Source organism: Chelonia mydas, chromosome 1 (assembly GCF_015237465.2).
Source record: "Chelonia mydas isolate rCheMyd1 chromosome 1, rCheMyd1.pri.v2, whole genome shotgun sequence".
Classification (NCBI taxonomy): domain Eukaryota; kingdom Metazoa; phylum Chordata; order Testudines; family Cheloniidae; genus Chelonia; species Chelonia mydas.
The window spans coordinates 251086158-251110899 of NC_057849.1; the positions used below are offsets into that span (position 1 = coordinate 251086158).

The 24742-nt window shown below is 42.3% G+C and overlaps 3 protein-coding genes across 8 annotated transcripts in view; 2 read left to right on the top strand and 1 right to left on the bottom strand.

Moving 5' to 3' along the window:
- The window catches only part of TMEM263 (transmembrane protein 263), a 33892-nt gene extending 30812 nt beyond the window's left edge, over window positions 1-3080 (top strand). For all 4 annotated transcript variants that reach the window (XM_037880280.2, XM_037880272.2, XM_037880265.2 and 1 more), the window contains one exon: window positions 397-3080. In XM_037880280.2, coding sequence (XP_037736208.1) covers window positions 397-683 — 287 coding nt within the window. In that variant the 3' untranslated portion in view covers window positions 684-3080. The remainder of the gene's footprint in view (window positions 1-396) is intronic.
- MTERF2 (mitochondrial transcription termination factor 2) lies at window positions 2580-20591 on the bottom strand. 2 transcript variants are annotated; one of them, XM_027828431.3, is made up of 2 exons: window positions 20470-20591; window positions 2580-8595 (listed from the first exon to the last, which is right to left on the bottom strand). In XM_027828431.3, the coding sequence occupies exons 1-2, from the start codon at window positions 20552-20554 to the stop codon at window positions 7397-7399; spliced, it is 1284 nt and encodes a 427-aa protein (XP_027684232.2). In that variant the 5' UTR covers window positions 20555-20591; the 3' UTR covers window positions 2580-7396. The 2 variants fall into 2 exon arrangements, with proteins under 2 accessions (XP_027684232.2, XP_043398258.1); XM_043542323.1 differs by lacking the exon at window positions 20470-20591 and adding an exon at window positions 12754-13812.
- A 481-nt stretch (window positions 20592-21072) lies between these two features.
- Window positions 21073-24742, top strand: part of CRY1 (cryptochrome circadian regulator 1) — a 71038-nt gene continuing 67368 nt past the window's right edge. For both annotated transcript variants that reach the window (XM_037880227.2, XM_037880219.2), the window contains exon 1: window positions 21073-21230. In XM_037880227.2, the coding sequence (XP_037736155.1) occupies window positions 21073-21230 (158 nt within the window). The remainder of the gene's footprint in view (window positions 21231-24742) is intronic.

Below are 24742 nucleotides of genomic sequence, written 5' to 3' on the forward strand. Positions count from 1 at the left end.
TGTAGGTAATGAGGTCTTCAGGCGCAGAGGTGGAACTGACACTTGGGGTAGGGAGTTGGGAAGGGAAGGAGATGGGGATTAGCCAAAGGATTCTGTGGGGACCCTCAGTTTGGTCTTTGATCTAAACTTGGAAGACTCACTGTCCGTTAATCCATGTTGTGAAAAAATGGCATCAAGGCACCCTTAGGCTTTGCTCCATTTATCTCGCCTTTCAATAAGAACCAACCCTGGGAACACTGGCACTTTCCAGGCAGGCAGCCAAAAGAGTGCGTGTAAGATACACATCTTACAATATGTCATGTCATTAAAAGGAGCAATACTTATGAATAAACTGTGTTCTTTTAAAATGCTTAATCGCAACATTACTGACTCAAATGTTTACACTTTGTCCTTCAGGTTCATTGAAAGATCATCCACAGCAGCAGCCCGGCGTGCTTTCTCGTGTGACTGGTGGAATCTTCAGTGTAACAAAGGGAGCTGTCGGTGCCACGATCGGTGGTGTAGCCTGGATTGGAGGAAAAAGTTTGGAAGTGACCAAAACAGCTGTTACAGCAGTGCCTTCCATGGGAGTGAGTCTGGTTAAAGGAAGCGTTTCTGCTGTGGCTGGGGGCATTACAGCTGTAGGATCTGCTGTCACAAGTAAAGTGCCTTTAACAGGGAAGAAAAAGGATAAGTCTGACTAAAGGACTGAGACCTAGTTGATTTCCATAATACTATGTCAGTGGCATTGGAATCTGCTAAGATTTGGACTACAACAAAGCCACATGTCTTAAACGCTTATCTTCTAAAGAGCTATGGGAAAACTTTTGCTTTCCTCTGAAGGGACAGAAGAAGCTGACAGCACAGTGTATGAAGGTTCATTTAAACCCTAGATTCAGGCTTTATATCTGATGAAATGTTACTAATTGTAGAACCAAGTACATGTATATGAAGGGATAATACATGTTTGAATATTCATTTACTGTAAATCTTTTGCAGTATGGGACTAAGATGTGAAAGCAAAAAATTAGTTGGCAGTCTTTGCAGTACTAGATGTATGATGTGCCAGCTACCATTATTAGTGGTTTCTGCATCCTCTTGATAAGGAATCCTTGAACTATGTAAAGGCATCTTCTGATGTGCCTGATAATTTCATATATTTTTGCTTTTTGAAACTGTATTTTTATACAGATTATAAACTCTGTCAGTGCATTCTGTTAGTGATGGCTGGCAAGAGACAGAACTGGAGATGTTCAGAAGTGGGGATGGGGGGGGAAAAAGTATGCTTAAAATGGATTGTGATAGAAGGCATTTTAAGTTTTATGTTTGCGGTATACTGATTTTAATGATTCATGCCTAATGGTTGAAAAACTATTTCTCATTTAGTGAAGCTGTGTAAAGATTTTTCTCTAATGGCCATCATTTCAACACAGTTCATAGAACAAGCTTTAGACACTTTTTTTTTTTTTTTTTTTTGATGTGTTGATATCTGAAACTTAGCCATCTTTTACTAAAGACAATACTGCTAAATCTCAGGTGTGTTTTAAAGGTATCACTCTGCCACCTGCAAATGAAAGCTTACTACTTGTGACTCTTTAGCTAGAAAACAATAGAAGGAAATGGCTTAGTTTCAATTAAGCCAAGGTTCATGATCCATATGGTAATGGATGGCAGCGTAGTCATCTTGAGAGAAATTTCTTTGCTGTGAAGTTGGAAACCACTGAAGAGTGATCTAATTAAAGAAAAGCCGCTGTCTAACTGCATGCCATACCAGTTTAGTTTGTTGCTTTAACCATTCACCATCTCCTATAACCAAGATATAAAGATTTTTTGTCACTACATTTGTATCTCAAGTACACTCTTACTTAAAACACAGCACTGTACTATTTAAACAAATAAACAAGACTGACTATGTTTAAAGCAGGAGAAATGTCATCTCAATGAATTGCATAGGGACAGATATCCAGCCTTGATACTCCTTTGAATGGCTGCATTCTCATACATCTTCAAGGATGTGCATGGGCAGGATCTAAATGCATGACACAGGCTCAGTTATTCAAGATCTGCTGACTCTGCAGCTAAGAATAACCTTTTGGCAGCCTGTAAAAGATGGCGAAAATTTTATGTGAATATTCTGTATGCAGTATTTCCTAAAAACGTACGTCCCTGCAGAGAATTTCTAAAGATGTGAGTTTACTTTTAAGTGGCTATAGTTGTACAAGGAAGATATAAATGTGTCTGTAGAAATTAAAGGTCAAAAGGTATCACTTGTCTAAAATTTTTATTCCTGTTTAACTGATGTTGGTATGGTAAACTATTCAATATAAATTAGTCAGCTAGTATGTCTGAACCATTGGTACTTCAGCTGTGATCTGAAGCAGCTTTCTTCATTAGACATCATTACTGTTAAATATATATTTATCTGACAGTTTTCTAGCAACTCTGTAGAAGTGGAAATGAAATCTTAAAGTATGTAATTTTTTTTTACGATTCCAACTAAAGGAATTATTTACTCATCTTGTTTGAGTAAAGCATCTTGCATTGCTAATCTGTCATATACCATTTTTGGGGATTGAAGAGGACCATGTAGTAAATGTAAGTTTATCATCTGAGAGTTCAGAGCCCTTAACACAGAGTTGTATGACAATCAACAATACAAAGGTTCACAAATATTACTACATTCACTGTTCAACAAAACCCTTACTAATAATCTTTATGGAAACTCTGGGGATTTTAGAGTTAAATTTAAAACACACACTCCTTACCCTTTTTGATAAGCCATTTAAATGTTGTTTTTTTTTAAATAAGACACTATGAAGCTTGCAGAAAACTAAGTGTAGCCTGAGAAGTTTCTTGCTATAATCTATACAACTCTACCACCATCTTGTAGCATGTGTTATGAGCAAAATGTATTATTCAGTGATTCTGAATTCTTGTAACTAAATGCTTAAAAGTAGTATAGGGTTTCAGTTTAGAACTTGGTCTTATGCTGTCTGCATATTTTTATTTTCCACTTAATGTATGACTCTGACCCTTTTTTCAAAACTGTTCTAATTCTGTCCTGCTTGGAACTTGTGAAACATTAAATTGTTGCAGTTTGACTTCTTCTGACAGCTTCCTTTCTAGATGTGGGGAAGGTAAAACTACAGGGGAGATGATTCTACCTATGAGTTGAATAACTTGGTGGGATGGGAGGTCTCCATATTACATTATTTCACCCAAAAGTGTCACTGATTAAAAGAGTGCTTTAAAGACCCCACCCAAAGACTGCAGCTCCATTGTGCTTTCAGCTGTATGTACAGATAGGATGCACCAAGGACTGTCCTACTGTTCAGACAAGAAAAATAGTGGAAGAACATATTCCTATTTTAACAGACAGGGGAACTGAAGCAGAGAGATAGAAAATGAATTTCCCCAAGGTCCAATGAATACTAATGGCACAGGAAACTGAACGCTGATCTCCAGAGTCACAATCCAATGTCTTAATCCCAAGTCTCTGTCCCAAACAGTTTACAGTCAGGAAATAAGCTTGTCTCTGTGACTCTCCATGTGTGGAAAATTCTTGAGCTGTGAGACTGAGACTTTCTCAGTTCCACGAGAGAGATGTCCATGGCAGCTAAAGCATGGACAGCTCTTTGTTGCTTTGTGGGCAGAGTTCTATACAGCTCTGTACCTCGTTCTGAAAAGATCTTACAGATGGAAAACTCTGATTTTAAGTTATTTGAGGGGAAGGGGGACAAGAAAGAATGAGGGTTACAACAATATCATTAAGTGGTTCTCTATTCAGATGTGCACATCCTGGTGGCGGCTCAGTTTTATGATGTGTTGGGGAAGTCAGAGGAGCAGTAGTTAAGATGGGAGTTCATTAGATCATGGTTAAGGTTTTAGCTGTTGGCACTGTGAGGGAAGGATCATATCCTCAAAACAGAATAAAGAGTAAAGGGGCAAGATTTGTACAGACTACTGGGAGGAATTTGAGAAGACCACCTGGCTGAGCCTGTGTGACTGGGAATAAGGTGGTGTTTTCAATTGTAACAGGAGAAAGAGGAAAATGTTGTAGGGAGGGGTGTTAGAGACAAGGTGGCTGATGTAATATCTTTTATTGGACCAACCTTCAGTAAGGAGGGAGGGATAGAAGTTTTACACTATATCAGAAGCTGGATTTCTTGTGGGGAAACTTTTGGAAAAGTTGAAAACTCAACTCTAGCAGAAAACAGGCATAGGTGGTTTTTAGGACTACACATTTAGTAGTATGTAGCTGTGTAGTAAATATTCAAATGTTTATGAACTTGTGTGACTTCTTACATGATCATTTTTACATCATCTGAATTTCTGGCTGGGTGAAGGAATGTTTCATTTGAGGACCAAACAGACCTTTGATCTGAAAACAGAAACAAACTGGAATGGGACTGGAGAGTAAATTTGGATAGCCCATTTAACAAAATTATTAAATTAATCCTGTGTAGCAAAACATAACTGTCAGCATGTTTGGCACTTGTTCAAAACACAGACAGTCCTTGCCTGCAGATCTTGCAGTCTGAAAAATGAAGACAAATGCGGAGAGATAAAAAATGGAAACCAATTTAAATTCTTTTTATATTTGGGAAAGTGAAAGCATAATAGCACAATAGAGTAACGTGGGTGGGCCTATTAAATGAGGTTTCAAGAAGGATAATGAGAATTATTACATTAGTAATATTTTTTTTTAGAGGTGATCCTTACTGGCTGAAGTAACAGACCAGTTTCATGCTGATTGGTTAATCTAATGCTGTGTACACTCTTCAATCTGAAAGACAGAAACTCAAGTAAGTTACTAATGTACCCACATTTCTTAAATTTTTTTTGAAAGTACAATCCCCAGAGGCACCATCAAATGCTTTTTCAACAGCAAGAGACTTCAGTCATATTCAATTACCTCAAAGTTCTCTCAAGTTAGCTGCACTATGTTTCTGAAGAATTAAATGAGCCCAGTATAGCAGGCTGAGCGTAATGCGCTCCAGGCAACTGGAAAACACTCTTACATCAGTATATAAATAAGAAGTCAGCTACATCTTGATTTAACTTCCAGCAGGAAATTCCCTTCTTCCTCTGTCTCTGAGCCACCATTTTCATCAAAAGGTATAACTAACAGGCCGTCTGTCTATTTAGTGCTGCAATGGTTCAGTGTTACCTATTATATTGCCAATTATAGCCACCCTTTTGGATATCTGAAGTGTCTCTTTGTACCTGGGGGAAAATGCATAACAATCACAAAATTACAGTTTACTTAGCATAGAGGATGAATCCCCCTGTCCCTTGAGTACTGAAAGATAGGGACTATATCATAACACTGATTAGTTCCCAACATCCTCAAACCTCATTGACAGATCAGAAAAGGAAGAGTATATGTGCTGAGCGTGTTGTTTGCAAGGAAAAAAGTATTTATCTTAGTAAATAATCCAATACCAAGTTTCCTCAGCAGTTGTAAACCTCTAAGAAAATAAGAGGAAACAAAGAAAAACCAGATTTATTGCCAACATGTCCTTAATTATATAGCGAACGTAGCAAGTGTTACAGTCAATTGTACTGTATTCATGTATCTGAAATGTATACTCATGACAAGCAAAATAACTGTTCACGTGTACAGCAGGGTTACTTCAAAGAGAACATACCTGATCTTGTATTTCATGCACAACAAAAACTCCCATTGTAGTCAACAATTTTGGTTCATTGTTGAGCCCCAAGAATTTAGTAAGTTTTTCTTATGGAAATTTGATACCAAATCAATTTACAGTTTGATATTTTTGATCACACTTGTTTGAATATAATGTTTGAGTTTCCAGATATTTTAAATATGGAACATGTCCATTAGCAGTTGCTCACCTCACTGCTCTTTCATGCATTATCTCCTGCCTGCCAAGGAGGAATATATACAGACCACTTGCTCATGAAAGCTTATGCAGAAACCCCTGACAACTTTAATTTGTCAGGGGACATTTAATGACTGTTTTTGTCATGTACCATTTCTTTCACACCCAGAAAGCCTAATGACGACCTACAGTAGCCGCTATTAAAAGGTCAACATTTCTCAATGGTTACCACATCATGGTATCTAATATCAGTTTTTCCATATGCTTAGGAAACAACAGCAGTGGCTGTTTGTATATCTTGTCCACTTTTAATGTTCACCAGTTTAAAAGCAAAGACTTGTGCCTGAGCCACAGCTACTGTAAAAGGCACAAGACCATACTCTTCCACTCAGACTTCTTTGCCTCCTTCCTTCTGGAAGCACAGTCTTTACCTCAGCTAATTCCCTTTCTGATCCTGTTCTCTTTCTAGTCCAAGGAAGAGAAGGGGGAATTAGAGACAGAAGCCAAGGCCAAAAAAAAAAAAAAAAAAGAGAGAGAGAGTTCCTGCAAGAGGAGCCAGCTTGAGGTTTCATAACCTCGAAAGAGACCCTCTAGAATAATTTTGTTATTTATTTGCATTATATGAGCACCCAGAGTCCCCAACCAGATCAGGGCCTGTAATGGGGTGTACAAATCCCAGACTGAGCATAGATGAGGAGGGTTTTTCCTATTTATAAGCAAGCAGCTTGATCAGAACCCCAGGCAGCTGCCAATCATGGAAGCAGGCATCCACAGCTGCAACAAATAGAGGAAACAAGGGAAAAAAATGGAGAGTACAGAGAAGGAAAGGGAGGCAGAAAAGAACAGTATCAGGCTGTCTCTAAGAAAACAGCCAAGAGACTGCAAACCCAAAATGTGAAGAGCTGATGGACTTAATTGGAGGTGAAGGTCCAGGAACTAACTGAAAGAAAACTAGGAAGGTCACTCAGGAGAAGATGAGACCCCATGAGAGACCACACTAAGATGCTTACAGGGCCCTCTTATAGTAATGATTGTACATAAATATGGTAAATAGTCCTTGCACATCCTCTCAGTGGAGACTCTAGTTTTGTAATCTCCTTCCACCCCATCAGACTGCCAGCTTCAATTTGGGCTCAACCTCCAGTGGCCTCTTTGTTGCAGTGGCAGTTACCTAAAGGACTTTTTGAAAGCCTTTTACTTACCTGCTGCCTGATGAACAGTATTGAAAATTCATGCTGCTAACTTTTCTTGTTGGTTAGTATAATCGCTCTCGGCATTATCATAGACTGGCCAGTGCAACACCAACCGCTAAAGACCTAGGTAAGTTGGTTGCCAGTTTGATAGGGGAAACTTCTTTAAAAATTGTGTGGTTGGGATACAATCTAAAAACCTAGTCCTTATTATCATTTACATGATATTGCTAACCTTTTATTATGGTCACTTTTTGTAATACAATTTTTAAAAGTACTAGTGAGCTATGAATTAAAGCCACAACTTCATGCAGCAGACTACAAATTGGCTAAGGTTAAGAAAGGATAAAGTTCCCTTTTTGAATAAAGACATTCAAATTAATCTAAAGGAGCAACAGGATTAAACATTGGTCTCTCTCTCTTTGCTTGTATCCTACAATAAGTGGCTTCAAAATCTCTCTTTGTTCCATTCAAATTTTCTAGATTTCCATTTTTTATATTGTATCCTAAAGCAGCTAACTTTTTAATTCTGTACTGCACAATTTGGGTTGTCAGCTCCAGCACCACTGGTGTCTCTTTAATCTGATCTACAGAAATTCCTTCCTTCAACAGTCCCTTGAGTCTTTCTTCCAGAATTGGAACAGAATTGTAGAGGAGAGCGGGGCATTTCAACACTAGCTCTTTTAATTCTTGATCATTGCACTTAAAAACATCTTTGGAAAAAAACATGCTCTTCTGCATAGTGTTAGGGCTAAGATTAAAAATAAAACCTTTAAGCCTGGATAGCAGTTGCAGAACTTCAGAATCAGTGAAATCTTTCTTCTGGAGAAACTCCAAGTTCTCTTGAACTGCTGTGGAGGTATTTAACAAAATAAATGGGTTTTGACTCAATAATTTCAGAAGCCAGATCTTCATATTGGCATTAGAACCACCTAAATTTAGATACGTTCTCTGTAATGTCTCTACTATATGTTTGTTTTTCTCAACAGGCTTGTAAAAAATATCGGGGGCACTTGTGAAGAACCTGGTGATTATATTATTCTTCAGTCCCAACTCTTGAAAGAATTGAACATTAGATTTCTGGTTCTCAAGATGTTCAACAGTAAAAAAAGACTCTGGAAACTGTTCTATTAATTTGACCAGTTGTTTTTCATTTTGGCATACTGATTGCCACAGATCTCTTTGAGAGTTTATCTCTGCTGGGGTACGGAGGATTGCCTCTGGGCAACGTTCCAAAATATTTGCTATGGCAGTCTTATCAGCTCCCATTTCTCGTAAAGTATGAGCAGTTTCTTTAACATAGGCTGCATCCTGAAAGAGGACCCACTCCTTTAGTCTCCGAATTTTTTTAATATCAACGGATAATCTGTAGAGATTCTCCACCGTTCTTTTGTTCTCCACTTTCGATTTTATATCAGTTGTATAACTAGATTGCTGTAAAAAGCTTCCATCCTTTACTTTATTCTGCAGGGATGAGAGAGTCACCACTAGTTCGCAGCGCTGAGATCTAGCCAACGAAAGTGTAAACACATGTGCTGCACTATTAGTGATTCCTTTCAACATTCTGGAGTGCTGCACTATATACAAAATGAATGTAAAAACAAAAAATAGAAAAATGTTAATTTCTGTCTTATATGGTATGTTCAAAAGATATTCATGTTCAAACCTGAGCTGCTATAAGAGACAATTACTCCTAAAAGGAACATTTTCACATACTTATATTCATTCTGAAGTGGAATGAAAGCTGGCATTTCCTGCTAACATCCCAAAGGATGCTTCAATAGAACAATAAAACACCAAAATGCCATATATGGAACATGGGGCAGAATGTGAGTGTTCTGCCCCAAATACCACACAAGTTTAACTGTTCCCACATGGTTAGTATATCAATAGTCCCCAAAAGGGTGTTCATTAATAGGCTACTGGTGAATGCCTCTGATGTACTGCAAGATACAAGGCAGGATTCACCCAACCATGCAAAATATGTATCATTAGCCAACTCATGGGCACTCGGGAGTGCCTTATTGCTATTAGAGTGTAGCTCTCCAGTTGCACATTTAAAGTATGGAATTCTATGCAATTTAGCCTTTTTTTCTTTCTTTTTTTTAACTGAAGTTCCAATTAAAAGGACCAAATGAGAGGGAAAAGCTAAATGCCTTTCTCAAATACTTTGAATATATTTGTTTAATTTTTCCCAGACATTGTTTCTTTCAATGGCAGTATATATCCTAAAAGCCACTGAACTCACTTTTTATAAAAAATGATAATTTGGACTATTGGACAGCTTTCTTCTGACTAGACGGGGAGGTTAGAAGTGGCTGAACTGGCAGCTTGGCATTTTGGGGAGGGAGTTATTGTTATCACTCTTTCTCCTTCAAACAACTCCTTTTCTTCATCTCCCATCCCCACAGCTGCTTTATCTTTTTCTGTACTCAACTTCTACTGTCATCTGTTGAATATAATGAGCAAACGGATTTATGTGTAAATGAGCTCCTATCTGTGCATCCTTTGGATTTGGTGCACAGATGTGACAGACCCAACCAGTCAATCAGAATGTGGTTTTGGATACTTAGTGTTTCCACCCACACTCTAACTGAAGTTAGGTTATCATTAATGCAGCTGCACATATTCTGAGATGACAGGAAGAACAGCAGTGTTTAAATACAAAAGGGCACTATCAGATAATTTTTAAAACTTCTTAAATTTCTACTTTTTATCAAAACTTTTTAGAAGTTAAAGGGGACAGTAAAAACTTGAAAAATCATATTTGTTTGAAAATTTTGTACCAATTAGTGCTATAAGTAACACACCACTGATTACTATAATTGAAAGTCAGCAAAAAAGATCAAATTCAGTTTGTGCATTTGCAAACTTTGTGTATTGTCAGTTTTACTGTATAGCAGTTTCTCCTCAGCTAAAAATACCATTATAAAGATCAAAAAGAGAGCAGGAAAAACGTCAATTTTTCATGGACTTTAAGGAAGTGGTCCCCAAATTGTGGGACATAGCCCCATTGGGGGGCACAGAGGAATGTTTGAGGGGGGTGCCGCAGGTACTGGGCCAGCTCTCACGGGGCTGGGGAAGGAGTGCAGGCTAGCCTTGCTCCACCCCCAGCCTTGGCCCCTGACCATGGCTCCCAGACCCAGCCTTGGTGCTACTCCTGGCCCCAAGCCTGCCCCCACACTACTCCTGTCCACACCTCCCCCCCGACCCCCCCCCCCCATGCTGCGGACCCTCTCCCAGCTCCCAGGAGCAGGGATGTGGACAGGATGGGGAGGGGGACAACTGTGAAAAGTTTGGGGACCACTGCTTTAAGGACAGAAGAGACCATTATGATATTCTAGTAGACTAATCTCCCACCTACCACAGGACAAAGAACCCTCCCCAGTAATTTCTGCATCCAACTTTTGATATCTTTTTAGAAAGATATCCAGTATTTCTTTAAAGCCCTCAAATGATGGAGAATCCATCAAGTCCTAGGTAAATTATTCCAATGGTTAATTGTTCTCACTTAAAAATCTGCCCCTTAGTTCTTGTCTGAATTTGTCTAGCTTAAACTTCTAACTATTAGCTTGTTATACCTTTTTTCTGACGGATTAAAAAGCCTTTAATACTTCAGAAATTTAGTTCTAATTCTTAAATAATTATATGCACATTTACCTTACATATAAGAGGACACTGATGTAAAACATTTTTACTAGTATGCTTCTTTGATGTTATTTCAAATTTTTGAAGCTGAATAAGATTTCTACCCATAATCCATGTCTACTATGTGAACATGCTAAAGTCACAATCTAAGGTTTTTGATGTGATCACAAGAGTTTCATAATTTAAGGAAGCCTTGTCTAGCAAGCTGAAGCACAGAACTGGGACTCAAGCAATCTTGGTCTGTTTCTAGGTCTGTCAAAGCCTTGCTGTGTAACTGTTGACAAGTCACTCAACTTTCTGTGCTTTAGTTTACCGATCTTGAAAAACTGGAATAATATTTCATGGGGTTTAAGGCCTAAGGCCCTGATCTTGCAAAGTCTTATCCAAGTGCTTAACTTTTTGTACTGTGAGTAGTCCTACTGAATTCAATGGAGCTACTTGGTGTGTAAACTTAAGCATGTATTGTAAGTATTTGCAGGATCAGGGCCTTAGTTAAACTGTGTGAAGCACTTTAGCACCTTCAATCCACAGCTCTCATAGAAATGAAGTATTATTAAAAGTGCTTGGAGACTTTGGCAATGGGATCCATAGAAGTACTTACTGGTAAAATAGCCAAGCCCAACTTTTATTTTCAACTTACAAATTGTCAAAGAAAGGCCTTAAAAGACTAGAATAGACTTCAGCACCATATTCACTTATAAATACACTACCCATGAACACTTTAACATCTAATAGATTTCTTAAGCAAAATTATAAAGAGTGAAATTTGGCCTAGTAAATGCTATCCGTGTTTATCTGAGGTCAGGCACATAAATCACAGGTTCTGTCAAAGGGACCCAGCCAACTTAAAATTTACACTTCTGTTTCAACGTTTTACCTATAAAAAATGCCCCAGATTACTAAAGTGAAACAAACTAGATAGTTTTATTCTGTGGACACTACTTTGCGTGTAGTCAGTTTCTCTGTTGTTTAGTGAGGGTCACATAGAAACAAGAAAGAGAAAAACATTTTTAAAAAGTAGAAAAATGTGATTTCTTAACACCCAATACTTAGTATGGGTACTCAGGGCATGTGTAATACATGACATTAATTTGAACTTAAAAATTGATAGTGTCCTGCTAAAAGTGTCGAAAAGCTATGGCTGGATATTGAAATAATATTGCAAAGTCTGTAGATGAGAATATCATTATTTACAAGAGGCTTTGTAGGAAAACACTGTCTTCAAAATAACCAAGTTCTGGAATAATATTATGGAATAGTCGCTAACACTCAGCTCAGACGCCTGCGCTTTGCTTTTTGAAATTTCCCCTTCAATATGCGCAAATGTCTTCACCTAATTACAGGTTTCAGAGTAACAGCCGGGTTAGTCTGTATTCGCAAAAAGAAGAGGAGTACTTGTGGCACCTTAGAGACTAACCAATTTATTTGAGGAAAAGCTTTCGTGAGCTACAGCTCACTTCATCGGATGCATACTACACTTTCCACAGTATGCATCCGATGAAGTGAGCTGTAGCTCACGAAAGCTTATGCTCAAATAAATTGGTTAGTCTCTAAGGTGCCACAAGTCCTCCTTTTCTTTTCACCTAATTAGGAAAACAAACGCCATTTACAGCCTCCCTCCGCCCCGCACTGTACCCAGGAAACGGGGGGCTCTCTCTAGCCTCAACTCTCAGCGGCAGCTCGAGAGAGGGATTCAGCGCGGGGTGACCTAGAAGAGCCGAGGATGGGTTAATAACTGGACCGCCCCCCCCCCTCGCGCGCGCTGCCATTCCCGGGCTGGGCGCCGCGCGGGCAAAGGCGTGAGGAACAGGCTGCGACCCAGGATCCTGCGCACGCTCCGAATGGGTGGGGGCGGCAGCCCCAGCTCCATGTTGGCAATGGGGGGTCTTGCGGACCCCACTGGATCCTGAGCCTGGAGGGGAAGGCGGCCGGGCCCCGCTGTGGTGCTCGCCGGGGGGAACAAGCCCTGCCTGAGCTCTCCAGTGGCGGGGTTGCCTCAGTCAGCGCGGGCCGCCCTGCTGCGGGAGCAGCCGCCCGTGCTCAGCCCCTCGGCTCCTGTGTCCCCTTCGGCCGGGACGGCTCCTCACCTCTCACGCCGGCTCTCCTGAGGGGCGACCCGTGGGAAGGGAGCGAACCCTTCCCCCCACTTCCTTTGTACCCGGTGGGAACGGCGCTGGCTGAGCTCAAGCGGCCTGTCCCATCCCTGTTGCCCGCAGGGAAGAGCGAGGAGGCTGCGGGCCCCGGCCCCGCAGGAGCAGCACAGCGTCCCCTGCTGGGAACTCCCCCGCCCCGCTGAGCTGCCAAGGTGGGGCCTTTCGCCAGTGGCGCCCAGGATCTGGCCCTTAAAAATTAGAATGAAACTTGTAAATCGCCACTGGGATGTTTGCATGAAATGAATGCAATGAACCCAGGCCCCAGCACGGTGGCCTGTGCCCGGGTAATTTAAGGATAGCTGGGGGAGGGGGACTAGGGTGTGTCTGAGTGAGGAGGGCAATAGTGAGGCACCTTTAGACTCCTCAGAAGTGCATTGCACAGATCACCGTAAAATAGCCGATGTTTTACTATGGGCTGTCCTAGGAGCAGTTGGTGGCTAAGGGCCAAATTCAGGGGAGAAGCTATCTTTACTTCTGTAGGATAAACCAGAGCTGAATCTGCTCCTACAATTTCAGCTTTGCTGGTTATCCCCATATAATATCCTGGCAACAGCTGCACCAGATTGTTGACCAAGACTGCGGAACACCCAAAAAGGTTATCCCCTGAGAATCCACCCTAGGTTTGACTGGGCCTTGTGCATGCTGGGATGGGTTTGGGGGAATTTAGACAAGTAGTATGTGGATAACCTGGCAGTGCAGGGATGGGCCTGACTTCTCTCACTTTCACCATTGTATATTGATGTAAATCCATTGGTTTTGATGGAGTTAGTCCTGTTTTCCATCAGTGCAAGGAGGAGGAGAATACTTTGAGTCAGTCAAGCTTACAGTTGTTAGGTACAGTTGTTAATAAATTAAGTCTCAGTGCTTTAATGTACCAAGCTTGTGGTAACCTGGGACACAGCATCCTAGACTAGATGTGAGTATGCTATAACTCATGCTTATATATCTTCTTCCTTAATTAGAGTAAGGATAAGCAAACAGACTACAGCATCTTTCTCACTGAGAATCACTTATGTTCATATTTCTTCCATTTGATACAACTGTTTTTGTTTCAGTTTTAAATAGAAATGTTCCAATTTAGGGCACTGAGGCATGTCTGGATTTAATAAAATTCCCAGACATGAAAATGGAATTAAGGTTTTAAATAAAGCAATATCCTTTATTTCAAAATATTAGAATGTGGTTATTAAACAAACAAACATTTGAAATTTAGGCTATTTAAAAGTAAAGTTCCAAAAATAAAAACCTCTACATGCATATCTCCAACCAGCATAGCACTAAATATAGCTCACAGTTCATACTCTGCTTCACCTACCACAAGAGCCTATTAAGGCCAATATCTCTCTCATAGTCTCCCAAAGAGAACAGAGACTCCCATCCCAATTTGCCTCTATAGTCAAGAGACCCCAATAAATCACATTTTATATAGGAATATAGGCCCAGATTCGATGTGGATGGACTCTAGTTTTAAACTGAGTTGGAATATTTGCATAGGCCCTAAGCATGTGACCAAAAAGAATGAGATCATGAGAAAAAGTTGTTTTGTTAAGCTTGTTGTTACCCTTTGAAATACCAGTGTTATCTTATTTAAAGTTTGGGCTCCTTGCCTTGTCCTTCAGGCTTTGTGGATGTTATGGGCAGAGAGAAAGGAAAAAGAGAGGTGATTTGGGGCCTCTGTTCCTCATTTTTATCCTTTTCCTCTTCTTTGAGAACTTGATGTTAAGCCTATAAGGAAACAGTATTTGAAAGCCTTAAGGCCATTCATGCTTCTATTGAAGTCAATGGCAAAACTTCCATAGACTTCAATGGGAGTGAAACTTGCCCCACAAACTCTTTTTAAGCTGTGTGGATCAGTGGTAGCTTGTATAGCAACAAACACCACAGAGCTCTCTAATCATGACAGGGGCCTCTGGCTGCTGCTGCACCTTAAATATCAATAATATTTCATAAAGTTCAGGAGTTGGAGAGGGACAATATGGAAAAATGTAAGGTGTCTGTACCCCACACAGGTGATGAAACACTTAACAGGAGCCCATACCTCCCAACATTTCAAGTGGGTAAAGCTGGACACAGCTCCCTTTAGTTTTGGCCTCTCCACCCCCCCATAGATGGGCCAAACCTGAGTGGTGCTATGACCGTGGTTCCAGTGCCTCTTGGTTTTCATAAAGGAAGGAGCACAGGCTAATAGAGGGAAGGCTAGGGAAGAGAGCTAGGAGAAAGGTAGCTTTCTCTTTTGGGTTAAAGGCTATGAGATGCTTGTGGAGGCCTCACTTGTTCTAGAATCAGAAGGTACTGAGCAAGAGTTAGTGAAGCCTAGGGCTAGAGGCAGGACCTCCTGAGCTAAAAGGAAACTTGAGGCAGTAAATCCCAAGAGGCTGTGATCGCAAATCTTAAAATGCGGTTGGGTCTGAAGTTTGAAGGGCTGCATGGGGAGAGAGAAAAATGGTCTCCTTCTGGGGAGTAGGGAAGTAGAGAGTAGAAAGACCTGTGGGGAACAGGAAGGCTTGGAGAGTGAGGAGGAAGTCCAGAGAGGGATGATACCTCGTATCCACAGGACTAGTGCAAACTTGTGTGGCTGACCCTGAAACAAGGGTAGGAACTAGACCTCTGGGGAGAAGCCCTGGGAGATGCTGCTTGTTACAAAGGCCCCAGGAAGGGGCTAAGGAAAATGCCTGAAGAAAGGCTAATGGTAGGAAAGAGTCCAGGAAGGCAGTGATGAAGTGTCTGACAGAGCAGACATAGGGTATCTGGATTGGAACACAATGTAGATGGTGAGCATGGGTTCCCCACTAGGAAGGAGAGGAGAGTGTGATGACCAGCGGGCCCCAAGTCAGAGGGCTGGAGAGACACAGTCTTGAGATTATTTGTTCCAACGTCTGTTTGTTGGGCTTTCTGTTACTGCAGAAGGGATGGACTTAAATGTGATGTGACCTGACTGGAGGGCTATGTCATGAGACGAGACCACTGAAGTGACTGTAGACAGAGGCTGCTAGAAAGGATAGCTGCTGTGCCACACCCAGCTGCAAAGGGGCATGCCAACAGTGAGTCCACCTTTCTACAGTACACTATTACTCTATTTACAAAAATCTACTTCAGTGGAGAACAAATAATTGTTTTTTTTTTTTAAATAGTGTTCTGCTTCTCAGTAGTCAAATAGGGACTTCTGATCTGGGTTCATTCCTTATTGGGAGAGAAACAGGTGAATAGAGGCAGGATACTCTTGTGTAATTATTTTTATTTGTAATCAGCACACACTTCCTGTTGTTGTCCATCCTTTAATGTAAAACTGCAAAAGCAGCAGAAAAAGTTAAAATTACCATGTGAAACTGTTTTCAGCACTCCACCAACAGCACCTGTGTGAGGAACACATGAATTGCTATACTAAATCAGACCAGTGGTCCAGCTAATTCAATAGTTTGTTATGGACAATGGCCAACACCAGATGCTACAGAGGAAGGTGCTAAAAGACCTGTAAGAGGCAGGGTAAATTTCCTCTTACGCAACCTATAATTATTGGTTGCCTTTAGTCCTGAAGCATGAGGGTTTATATCTCTTCCAAAATTCATGGCTTTTTATTTGGTACTTACTGCTGTATATTATGTTTTAGTAAATGTCTAATCACTGTTTTAAGTCTGCTAAACTCTTGGGCTCAATTATACTATTTAGTATTCAGTTCCCATCCGGAATCAGGACCTGCAGCAGAGTCAGTCACTGGGCAACCTAAAGAGTGCCACTGGCAGCATGCAAGCTGATTTTCAGTGGCACTCACACTGCCTGGGTCCTGTCCACCGGTCCGGGGGGCTCTGCATTTTAATTTAATTTTAAATGAAGCTTCTTAAATGTTTTAAAAACCCTATTTACTTTACATACAACAATAGTTTAGTTATATATTACAGACTTATAGAAAGAGACCTTCTAAAAACGTTAAAATGTATTACTGGCACGTGAAACCTTAAATTAGAGTGAATAAATGAAGACTCGGCCCACCACTTCTGAAAGGTTGCCAACCCCTGCTATAGCAGATTGCTTGATTTCCTACTAATCAGGTGGAGTAGCCAGAGTTGGCAGAATAACTCTCTAGCCCAGCACCAGCAGTTTGGTGCCTGCTCAAAGCATTTGCCCACAGCTGCGATAGCTCTTGCTTGTACCCAGCCTTTCCTTTGCTTCTCTACTCCAGGTAACCCAGCTAGGAGCCTTGGCTCCAATTTCTCACTTTGGCTCTGACCTGGGTTTCTATTCCTGGCTGACTGACTTCTGTTCCAACCACTAGGCATGAATGCCTATGTCCTGGTCTCTGACTGTTCTACAGATTAACCTGCATTGTATGAAAATACTTCCTTTTATCAGTTTTCAATTTGCCATCTTCTAGTTTCTGGGATGCATTAACAGGAACATCATATGTAAGACATGAGAGCTAATTGTTCCTTTCTACTCTTCACTGATGAGGTCTCTACTGGAGTACTGTGTCCAGTTTTTGGTGAGACACTTCAAGAAAGATGTGGACAAAATATACGCAGTCTAGAGGAGAAAAACAAAAACGGTAAGTTTAGAAAACCTGACCTAGGAGCAAAAGTTCTTAAAAAAAAAAAAAAAGTCATGCTTAGTCATGAGAAAAAGATTGAGGACAGGACCTGGTAAGTCTTCAAATATGTTAAGGGCTGTTACAAGAAAGACTGTGAGCAATGTTCTCCATGTCCACTGAAGACAGGACAAGAAATGATCTGATTAAACTGCAGATAGGGAGATTTAGGTTAATAGTAAGAAAAGTCTAAGGGTAATTAAGCCCTGGAATAGGTGAAGGGAGGCTGTGGAATCCTCATCTTGGAGATTTTTAAGAACAGGGTAGACAAACACAGCCAGGGATGGTCTAGGTATACTTGGTCCTGCCCCAGTGTGGATGGCTGGACTGAATGACCTCTCGAGGTCCCTTTCAGCCCTACATTTCTATGATTCACTGAGTGTCCCCTTGTTCTTGTACAATGAGACATCGTGAACAAAAAATTCCTGGTATACCTTTATTTACCATTATTTTGTATATTATCATGTCCCTTCTTCATTGTGTTTGAAAATCTTGAGCCAGATTGTATCACATGCAGTTCCCAACAGCTGCGCAAAGTCTGCATATCTTAACTACACTTAAAAAAAAAAAAAGACAAAAATACATTCATCGTTCTTTTGAAGAACATGCTTAGCTGTGACTCAGGATTACCTGGGGCTTGTACTAGTTATGCATGTATCTCTCTAGTTTAAACAAAAGAGAAACATTTTAACCTGTTACATTAAAAAAGGACTTCCTATCGTGAGACAAGTGGGTCAATACCATGACACTACATTCAACTGCCTTAAATGCTAATTTACAAAGCTCTGCTTGAAGAGGATACTTTTTAAAACATGACCTATTTCAATTAATGAATTCTCCTCATCTTTGGTTAGAATTTTATTCTGCTTAAGGTGAATGCATCCGATGAAGTGAGCTGTAGCTCACGAAAGCTTATGCTCAAATAAATTTGTTAGTCTCTAAGGTGCCACAAGTACTCCTTTTCTTTTTGCGAATACAGACTAACACGGCTGCTACTCTGAAACCTGTCATTCTGCTTAAGGTCTCCTTTATGTGTTCCTGCTCTCTTCGTAACAATGTCTGAGCTTATACTGCTCTTAAACATGAAAGCTCTTTTGAACAAGAAACAACTAAAGTATGGAAAGTAATTACAAAAGTACAAATAAAAAATATATAAAGGCAAATTTGAGAAGTGTCTCAGATGGGTTAGGGGAAATCTTTCCTTGGTAATTAAAGGTGTATTTAAAGGAACACAAGTTTTTTTATTAAAGTTGATTATAAAATTAACTTCTTAGTATCTTTACTGGGTTTTTTTTGGTTTTTGGTTTTTCTTTCAGCAGATCATTCACTAGGAGCAATGAACCTGAATTAGGTCTAGTCTATGCTAATAAATTAGATTAACATAGCTATGTTGCTCAGAGGTGTGAAATATTCACACTGAGTGCCGTAGTTAAGCTGACCTAGATCTGGCTAGGCTGAGGGAAGCTAGTCAGCTGTAGCATAGCCATGCCCATAGTTTTGCCTTTATTTCTAATTATTTCACTTTCTGGGTTATGTGCTAGCCCAGTGTAGCAGTGGGTGGATTACAAACCGTGCAAAAGCAGCAAAGAGTCCTGTGGTACCTTATAGACTAATAGACGTATTGGAGCATAAGCTTTCATGGGTGAATATGACGAAGTGGGTATTCACCCAAGAAAGCTTATGCTCCAATATGTCTGTTAGTCTATAAGGTGCCACAGGACTCTTTGCTGCTTTTACAGATCCAGACTAACACAGCTACCCCTCTGATTCTTGAAACCGTGCAAAGAAAAGGTGGTGTTTTATAGGGTGACCATATGTTCTGCTTTGGCTGGCAGTCCCTTTTTTAAGCCTGTCCCAGCCATCCCGACTTCTTTGGCAAAAGTGAGCATTTGTCCCATTTGCTCTTGCCAACTTTTTTGAAAAAGTGCTGTGTGGTGCAGAGAAACAGGTGGGCTGGCATCTCCGCTTGCCCCCCTGTGCAGGGGCGAACTGGGCTGGGGGGAATGAGGGGGGAAGGGTTCCACGGGGGGGGGGGGCACACAATTCTAGTGACAGCCTCAAGGGAGAGCCAGCAGGATTTGAGTGACCAGTGACAATGGGCAAGGTGGGGTGTAGTGCATTGGGAAATATGCACCCTGAGGGTGGGGGAGTCTTTGGGATTAAGGAAAAATAAAATCCTTTTAAATAGTACCATACACAATAGTACTTAGTATAACTCACACACACCCTGCCTCCAAAGAAAATGGGTTAATGGAGGGGCGCTGGAACAATGTGTATAGTTGGGATGCTGAGAGCCATTTAGCCAAACTATAAACCCCGTATATACTGGCAACCACTTCAAGCCAGGGCAGAATGGCAGTACCCCTAGTGCCAGCACCGCTTTCGTAACGGGGTGGCGGGAGGGGCAGAGGAAGGACGCTGATTGCTCGCTCTCTCTGGCTCTCCGGAAGAAGCAGTCCGGGGCACAGCTCTGCTAGGTATAAGCACCACCCTGAATGCCGGGGTGTAGGGCTGCTGGGCTCCTGCCTGTACCGCTCGGGCTAGCAGCGCAAGCAGGAAAGGGGTCACGCGCGGCCCGGATGACGTAGACGCTGGCAGGGGTAGATGCATGGAACAGCGGGCCGCGCAGGAAGCAGGGCGCTGTCGCGTTCACGGCGTGCCTCGTGCCGCTCAGTTATGTAAGCGCCAGCCCGTGTCCCTGCGGGCGCGCCCCCCGCAACGACGTGGGCAGCGCGGTGGGATCCGGGCCCACGCGCGCCCGTGACCCCGCCTGCCGAGCGTCCCTCTGACGTACACAGGATTCTCTACATAACAGCCCATTTACCGCCCCCACTCCCCAGCGTGCACGCGCGCGGCGCGCCCTTCCACCCCTCACTAGAATGTCCCCCAGCCCTAGCAGGGGAGCACGCGCACAAACAGACGTTTCTGCCGCCAACTGAAGGCACGCGCTTGGCGCGCCCGGAGCCTGCTCGCAGCCCCGTGCTCATCCGGGCTTCTCCGCCCTCGCTACGAAAAAGGTGGGGGCTTGCAGTCCTGAAGGTGCCGCCCCCTAGCCTCCTCACTTCGGTTACCGAGCTGGGCAGACGGGCGGATTTGTTCACGGGAACGGGCTCGGCTGTTTGCCTTTAGCTCGACAGTTCCTGTCGGTTCTGTCATCGAGCCCCTCGGCCCGCGCGCCCCCCTTTCCCCTCCGCTCAGGGTAGTAAACACACTTTAGGAACGTGAGGGCGGCTGGTCAGGTGGGGCGGTAGCAGCCAATAGGAAGGCAGGGGCGGGGCCTAACGATTTCCGTCAGCGGCGGAGTCCAGTGCAGTCACAGGGCAAGCGGCGAGGAAGCGACAGCCGCTTGGAGCGCGACGTCCCGCGCGCCGCTAACCGTCACCTGTGGCAGCGCGCGGCCTCTCGGAGTGGGCGCGAAGGCTTCGGGGTGATGTGTCCCCCTCAGGCGGCCGGTCCCGCTGTCGCCTCCGCGGGGTCCTAGCGCCAACGGACGATCGCCAAGCCGAGGGAGCGACCCGGCAACAGCGTCACCGCTCCGTGTCACGCCCCTGCCGCGGCGGGGCCGGGGTTCGCACCGCTTTAGGGCCGCGCGGGAGAGACGAAGCCGAGGCCGGCATGAGCCGCGGCGGCTCTTCCTGAACCCGCCGCTTCGTGAGGGATCGCGCCCCCCGGCCATGGGAGTGAACGCCGTGCACTGGTTCCGCAAGGGGCTGCGGCTCCACGACAACCCGGCGCTGCGGGAGTGCATCCAGGGCGCCGACAGCGTGCGCTGCGTCTACATCCTCGACCCCTGGTTCGCGGGCTCCTCCAACGTGGGCATCAACCGGTGGCGGTGAGTGAGCGGGCCCGGCCCGGTCCGGCATAGTCCTCGGGTTACATACGCGGTCACGCTGCCGCCCGCCCTCGCTCTAATTGGCCCTGCCTCCCCGCGGCTCAGACAGCGGTGAGCCATCCCCAGCCTGCGCTACCGGCCTGCTGTGCCAGCCCCAGCAACGCCGCCCGCCCCCCGCCTCCTGAGTGCTCCCAGCTGTGCTGTCACCCGGCTGCTGGGCGGCCGGCAGCCAAGACCCCGGGCTGAGCGTCCCGGAGCGGTAACGTTCATCGCCCAGCGTGCCAGGAGCTTTCCCCCTTCAAAACAAAATCTGCCCCTGCCCCAAATAACTGGGTCCCCGCAGCCCAGGGAGCACTCATGCTAGCCCCTGGCTTTTAATCCACTGTGTTGTGTAATCATGACTCAAGGAGATCTAGATCTAGATGACTTGGGTAAAATACTCGTGGCTGCAGCCACGGTGACTTCCAGTAGAGGGATATTGCTGGTAGCAGTGACTGGAAACTTTAGGGAAAGAAACTAGTGTATGCAAGTCCAAAGAGCTTACCATCTAAATCATAGAAATGCAGGGCTGGCAGGGACCTCAAGAGGTCATCTAGTCCAGCCCCCTGTGCTGTAAACCTAGACCATCTCTGGAAGCAGGTGTTTGTCTGACCTGTTCTTAAAAACCTCCAGTGATGGGGATTTCACAACCTGCCTTGGAAGCCTATTCCAGAGCATAGCTATCCTTATAGTTAGAAAGTTTTTCTTAATACGTAACCTAAATCTCCCTTGCTGAAGAGAGAGCTGATTATTGCTTGTCCTACCTTCAGTGGCCATAGAGATCAGTTGATCACCATCCGTTTTATAACAGCCCTTAACCTTTTTGAGGATTGTCAGGACTCCATCAGACTTTTTATTTTTTTTCCCTCTCAACACTAAACATGAACAGTTTTTTATAGCTATGAGGAAAAGAAAAGGTTTAGAAAAACTAATATCACTTTTGTTCTGGGCTTTTCCCCATGTGTTCATTTGACTCCCAGACTTGGATGTCTGAGCTTCAGCTAAGGCCTCACTGGTGCTGAGTAGAGTGGGCCAGTTACCTCCCGTAAAAACCTGAGCTGAGATTATTTTGAGACAAAAAATGCACTGACACCAGGTATTGAATTCATGAAAGGGCTTTTTAATATTTTTGACACTGCTTAACAGATTTATATGTAAATTCTCAGAAAATTCGTTCAATCCTGAAAAGTATAAGTGATGTCATTTTCAGGAAGATGCAAATTTAATCAACTTCATACCAAACAATGGCTACATCTTCACACTTGCCATAGCTCTCATCTGAGCTAGCATGCTAAAAATAGTAGTATAGCACATTCAGATGAAAGCTAATGTGAATATAGGTATTTGACCTGGGAATCACACACCTAACTTGTAGCCAAAGAGGTTGAATCCTGCTTTGAGTTTGGCACTTTATTTTAACTATGGAGCTATGACAGATACCTGTATAATAAAGAGATGACCTAGCAAGAAAAGAAGTTAGGGAGAGGGTGGTGGGAATAAGTTATACATACAAAATGATGAGCTTACGTGAAACTTCAGTATTTGTCTGAAAGGTTTTTCTTTTCTAATAAACTGATAGTGTCTTGGAATTCATGTAGCATCATCCATTCAAAGATTACAAGCGCTTTGCTGAATGCTAATTTAGCCTCCACAGAACCGTAGCGTTGAGAAGTGTTAACTTCACTTTACAAATAATGAAGCTGAGGTACAGAAAGATGAACTTATCCAAAGTTATACAAGGAATGTATGGCAGAGTTAAGAGGAGAACTTGGATTTAGTAGGCTACCATTTTAGAGTCTTCTCTACAAGACCTTCCTTTTATATAATTTTCTCTAAGGACATCAGAGTATTTCATGGACAAGCTAACTTGTTTAAATGTTTGGAAGTTGCCAATTTCTGCTCATGGTAGTCCTAATTATAGTCTTGAGAAGGTGGAAGTATTAGAGTACCCTTCCTATAATATTTCATTTTTGTTGATAAACGTGCATTAACCATTAACTTAGAATTATGCAGTTTAAATACAGTTGTTGCTGGACACTCGTTCTGAATGGGATTGACCATTGTCTTTACAAGTTGTTTTCAGCAGATGCTTTCTACTGAAAAACATCTTGTAGCTTTATAAACAGTTTAGAGATTTCTGCTTTTATGGTGGAACTACGTACGTGCCACTACAAGCTGTGAAATTGTATTTCCTGATCATTCTATCTGCTGGAGACTGGAGCCAACCTAAAGGGACAAGGCAAGTCTGATGTTTTTAAAATACTTCACAGGTTCCTAAATTTGTTAATTAGTGGAGTATGAATTAAGAATGTTAAACATCCTGAAATATGTAATAATATGGAGAAACAAATCAAGACATGCTTTCCTACTCCTGTAGTCTCTAGTCTGTAAAAGATCAGCACGCAGCATGGATGTTTGTGATCTGTGAGCAGGTGTGAACTTCATGGGACCTACTAAAGAAGAAAAGCCTCATTAATATAAATACTAATGTCCCCTGGGTTTCTGGCAACCATTCAGTATACAATTATATGTATATAATATATATTACTCACATTTAGCACATGTGTTAGCTTGCTTAGTCTAAAAATATTCTTAGTGCTGTACAGAAGACAAAGTCAATCCCTGCTCTGAAGAACTTAGTCTAAAAGAAAAACATAGATAGGACATTGGAGAATTTTTTTTTTTTTTCAAGGAAGAATGCCTGCTCTGTACTAATCTTCCACCTCTCCAACAAGATCAGAGATCTCCCAGAACTAGTTCCAGATGCTGCAGCACCCTCTATTCTCAAGACCATTTGAATTGCTTCAGATTTCAGTGCCTATATGGCTCTTGCTATAAACGCAGTTTGTGTACCAGATACACTGCCTTCTGCTTCATAGTTCTGTATTATGTGTTTTATTAAAGCTTTTTCAAGTAAAATTTACAACCACCATTAAGGTAACAACAAAACCAGTCTCAAAAACTATTTACCAAAATGATTTCAATACATTTATAAAAAACAACTAAGTTTGTTTTGAACTAAATGAAAACAATTCAAATTTTTTTCAAAACTTTGTTTTCATTTTTTTTTTAGCAGCTGCAGTATGTGCACAGGAGACCTGTAAAATGGCCCTTTCAGTTTGGAGCTATCATTCAGCAGGTGAAATTGACAGTCAAGCAGCTTATCTTCCCAGATATTGGTTATTTGCTTATGTTTTTATAGAAAAGGGCATTGCATTGGCAAAACAACTCTGTGTAAGTAGGAGCAGATGGTCACTCAGCAATTGAAAATCTTTAAAAAAATTTCTTGTCAGTTTCCTTTTTCTGCTGCTAATTTGCAGTGCCATTTTTTTTCAATCAGCATGAGTTTAGCATTGGGTTGAGGGAGGGTTTTAAACTGAAGAAATTTATGTAGACAAAAATCATTGTCTTGCAAAGGGCTGCACCAGTGACCCAGATTCTCTTCCATACCCTGTCACCTTTTTATTCAAAAT

Excerpts from the sequence above, each read along its gene's own strand:
- MTERF2 (XM_027828431.3), bottom strand. The coding sequence starts at position 20,554 with ATGACAGAACCGACAGGAACTGTCGAGCTAAAGGCAAACAGCCGAGCC. Across the intron at positions 8,596-20,469 it reads CCGCCCGTCTGCCCAGCTCG|TGCAGCACTCCAGAATGTTG; the intron begins GTAACCGAAGTG and ends TTTTGTATATAG.